Below are 4,684 nucleotides of genomic sequence, written 5' to 3'. Positions count from 1 at the left end.
GATAAAAAATTATTAATAAAAATTAATACCAATAAAAGAAAAACAAACCTAATCATGAAACCAGGAGTGATTAGTAAACCCCAATTCATCTAATTTTGAAAAAAATATCTTGGCAAGAAATATATTAATTTTGATAATTTACAATTTAAATAAAAAAAAAAAATTGAAATGATACTATACTATAAAATATTGATTACTGAACCAATAATGTTATTTTAACATGTAATAACCAAGTGTTTTGTTGTTTATCATAATTATCAAAGTAGGATCATAATGTACAAAGTAGGATTTTTAAAACATCACAAGAAGTAGTGTCAGACTCAGTAACAATTATTAGTCTACTTTTAGATCATACCGTTGGTTTAATATAATGGAATTATTACTGAACTTATTTTGTGTCATAAATAATATAAGATTTTTAATATATTTTAAATCATATATAAAAATAAATAAATAAATCAGTTTAGAATACAAGAAAAATAAATATTGAAATGGGTCCCTCAAACCCACCTGTTGCATTGAAGATTAAAATAAGTAATATAAAAATTACTAAACAAATATCAAAATAACAAAAAATGTTTAATTAATCATATATATACATAACAAAATGTACTTAACATACATTGTGAAAATAACCAGAAGATATAGATCTGATTTTTTCAGTCAAAGCACATATTTTTAAAGGAACTGATGATTTTTTATTTCTCCCTGTTCCTAATTGTCCAAATGTATTAGAACCACATGCCCAAACACAACCAGTTTTGCTCAAAAATAGTGTATGAGCTTGTCCAGCATCACACCATATTATCTCCTATAAAGTGAATGAATTGATAAGTAAAATAAAGTATTTATTACTTAATTTAGATATATTTCTTTTTACTGTTTAAATAAAAAATCTATTTTTATAAAAAACAAAACAATATTTGTCCTTAATATTATTACTTCATTCATTAATGATGCAACAATTTTTGGAGTAAAACAATCTTCTATATTACCATGACCCAGCTGGCCATGTACACCCCATCCCCAGGTTAAAACTCTGTAACATAATATAAACATAAAATATAAACATATAAATAAAATTTAGGTGAGTCAAACAACTAAATTTTAACTATTTCCTTTTTAAAGACCATTACCTTTCCTTGTTATCCAAAGCTATACTATGATATTGACCAGCAACTATCTGAATAATATTATACTCCATTAAAGCTTCTATTAATGATGGGTAGGAAGATTGAACAACATGAGCATTTCCCAATTGTCCATATTTGTTATTGCCCCAAGAATATACCTTTAAAAAATAAACATTCATTGTTGTAGTGATATGTTTATCACATTTTAGAGTACAATTTAATAACCTTTATTTTTTACATAAATTTAGTTCTATAAAGCCTCTGAGTGGGAATATCAACAATAAATGACCCAGGTGGGACTCTCACCCCCGCATGCTCAACCATCAAATACTTATATTTTATTCAAATGAATTATGGTATAAAATAATACAAGCATATTTTATCCTGCTGATGCACTTCAGCTAAATTCACAATAATTGATCACTTCATTTCTAAAGATTTATTTTTATTTATTAATATAATTTTAATGTTTTATCTGTAAGTATCTCCTATTTTTCTTCATTTGTTACATTCAAAGAAAACCAATGACACTCTTTTGATTTACCTTTTTTTCATTTATACTTCTTCATCTTGTAATTAATTTGGTGCACATAATTCTACTATCAAAAAATTGTCTTAAAACATAATCAATCAATAGGGTCAATAGATTAAAGATGAAATTCAGTAGTTCAAATTAAAAATTCATTGGATGAGAGTTTAGACCTCTAAACAATCCAAATATCACTTTCCAAACACAAACTACATTAAAAAAAAAAAAAAAGAAAAAACAGCATTAACTAAATTGTGAGCCGTTTAATCAGAAAACAGTCTTACATGATTGTTTTCATTAGTCATTACTATTAAAAAATGCAAATACCAAATTCATTTTGAGATAGCTACATATTTATTATAATAAGCAAAGTGGCCTTTGTTGGAAGTGTGCAGAAGTCTGTTACATATAAAATACAATTTCAAACAGTGTTAATGGATTTTTTTTTATACAAAACCAGTTTTAATTCAGGAAATATGCCATGGAAGCAAGTAGTAGCAAGCAGACAGAGGCTAAATTAAAATTTGTATCTACCAATTGAACGATTAATGTAATCATAATGATCTACCTTAAGAAAAACTAAAACTCATAAATTAGAACAAATATTACTTATTTAATAGTATAGCTATATATGAAATGATTCTATGTATAAAACATGACAAGTAAAAAAAGAATTATTGTTACCCCATTGTCCGTGATTGCTAGGGTATGGTTTCTTCCACAAGAGATTGAAAATACCCTCACTCCAATGTTAAAGAATGTTTCAATAAATGCAGGTCCAGATACTGAGCGGTTAGTAGGCCCATTGCCTAAAACCACAAGACACAACAAATAGAAAGATCTACAATAAAATTTATTTAAGTATAAAAATTTATAAGTGAATTAATAAATCATGGCATTAGAATGACAATGGAGTAAGTCAAGATTAGTTATGTGCGAAAAAGTGCAATTTTTGTAAATTTACTGAAATGAAATATGTTTTAAGGTTTTTTATTTATTTATTTTTTTCAATATAATTATCACTATTATTTTATTTTTATAATTGCTAGATTAACACTCCTGGTGTGGAGATAGTTTTGTGAAAATAGCCCTGAGTGAATATTTTTTTCTTGATATTTCTTTTTAACTTAAAAATCAATAAGCAATTAAACTGTTTGAAAATTAGAAGTCTAGCGATGTCAACTGTTCCTAACAAGAGTAAGAATAAACAATCCCCATTACAGTCTGTGTATTGGAACCAACAGGAAAAACCAAGGGGCATGGACGACCAACCTGTCCCTAGGGAAAGACAGAATAACTTGATCTGAGGCCCTTCCCTACCAAGAGTGTTAAAGAGTAAATAAAATTATAGATTACTGAATTAGAAAATAAACCTTTATAACTGGAGTTTGACAATATAAAATTTTTAATTTACTTGTTATTCTAAATATTAGGATATAGATAATAGAATACTTTCCATGATGACTTGTAAACCAGAAAACTGACAGATAAGAAATCAGTAAGCAGTAAATGATAGACACAATCTAAAAGAATCTAAAAAACAAGGCTTACCAAATAAAATAGGTGTTGGTGATAAGATGTTTTGGGTCCGACGTTCAGTTATAGATGATGTTTTAATACCTAATTGGCCATCCATATTTCTGCCCCATGTGTACAATTTTCCAGTATCTGTAAGTACAACATTATGCTCACTTCCAGCAACTACCTTTAACATTTAAAGAAATAGATTATTAATTAAAAAAGAAAATACTAAATATAAAAAAAGAAAACTGTTTTTAACACAATATATTGTTCGTGAAGTATGTTATACATTTCTTAACACACTTAACACATTTCTAACACTTCTTAACTCACACCACATTATACCCAAATAACACAAAAAACAATTTTATAGCAAGTGAAATCAGATAAATTGAATGATAAGAAGAAGAAGGGAAAGAAAAAGAAGGTTAACTTCAAGAGATTGATTTTTTCAATATAACAAGGTGATATAATTTTTTTAAGGTGAAAACTTTTGACTATAATAAAAATCTGCACTATATTTCATAAATATTTATGTTTTCTTTTACAAAATTTTGGCTCTAAAGCCATCATCAGGCACTCTGTAAGTTGTCACATATTATTCCTATTACTACACAACTTGGACTATGTCATTATTGTATTCAACAACTAAAATTTAGTAATTGCTGTACATTTAATACTTCTCATCTTAATATCTTTCATTCCTGTAGTCAAATTATTATTTTAAAACCATCAATTTCAATTAGAGAAGTTTCTTCTAAAATATAAATATACTTAACTATCTCATGGTAAAGGTAATTATTTAAGTAAAATAACCAATTAGAAGCTTCCATAGTTCAACTTGAATAAGTGGATGGTTTTAAAAGAATAATTTTACAACAGGCTGTGATACAAATCTTAAATACATGAAAATTACTAAGGAGAATAATTACATAGTCCAGGTCCATATTGACTAAAGAGCCAAAACGTTGAAAAGGAAAAAATGAATATTAGTGAAAGATAGTGTAGCTTTTTTCATTAGTTTCGATACTAATAATATATAGTAAAACCAAATAACACTAAGGAATAAATTAATGCATTACAGAAAAAGATGAAAGTTAAATCTAACCTTTACAATGCTGCCTTCTATAAGAGATGTATCCACAATCTTTGGAGTCAGAAAATCGACAGTATCATCAATTGAGGCTGTGGTTGATTCTTTTTTTTCCTCCTTCCAAAAGAAAAATAATTAAAAGGATGTAAGATATAAACTAAATAAATAACAGTATGTATTTTAGATTTCAGAAGATAGAAGAAAAAAACTCACAGAAGATGCTTTCATTTTCCTTTTAGCTGAATGTGCCGCAGTACGAAGTAAATTCGGACTACTTCCCCAACTAAAAATTTTGTTACTACATGCTACTGCAAACTAAAACAAAAAAAAATTTTTATGATAAAAAATTATTAATAAAAATTAATACCAATAAAAGAAAAACAAACCTAATCATGAAACCAGGAGTGA

At 26.7% G+C, this 4,684-nt stretch overlaps 1 protein-coding gene across 1 annotated transcript; it reads right to left on the bottom strand.

Annotated features, from left to right (window-relative positions):
- Positions 1-622: 622 nt before the first annotated feature.
- On the bottom strand, positions 623-4,591 carry LOC136796276 (uncharacterized; the record flags this gene model as incomplete). Its single annotated transcript, XM_067049536.1, has 8 exons — positions 623-811; positions 943-1,039; positions 1,137-1,291; positions 2,347-2,503; positions 3,115-3,142; positions 3,214-3,367; positions 4,292-4,393; positions 4,490-4,591. Coding segments are annotated over 8 exons (984 nt in total), but the record flags the coding sequence as incomplete, so codon positions are not given.
- Positions 4,592-4,684: the final 93 nt, after the last annotated feature.

The sequence above is a fragment of the Halyomorpha halys genome, unplaced genomic scaffold, assembly GCF_000696795.3.
Source record: "Halyomorpha halys isolate HHAL.00 unplaced genomic scaffold, Hhal_1.1 Scaffold11935.1, whole genome shotgun sequence".
Taxonomy (NCBI): Eukaryota; Metazoa; Arthropoda; class Insecta; order Hemiptera; family Pentatomidae; genus Halyomorpha; species Halyomorpha halys.
This window is presented reverse-complemented; position numbering and strand designations above follow the sequence as displayed.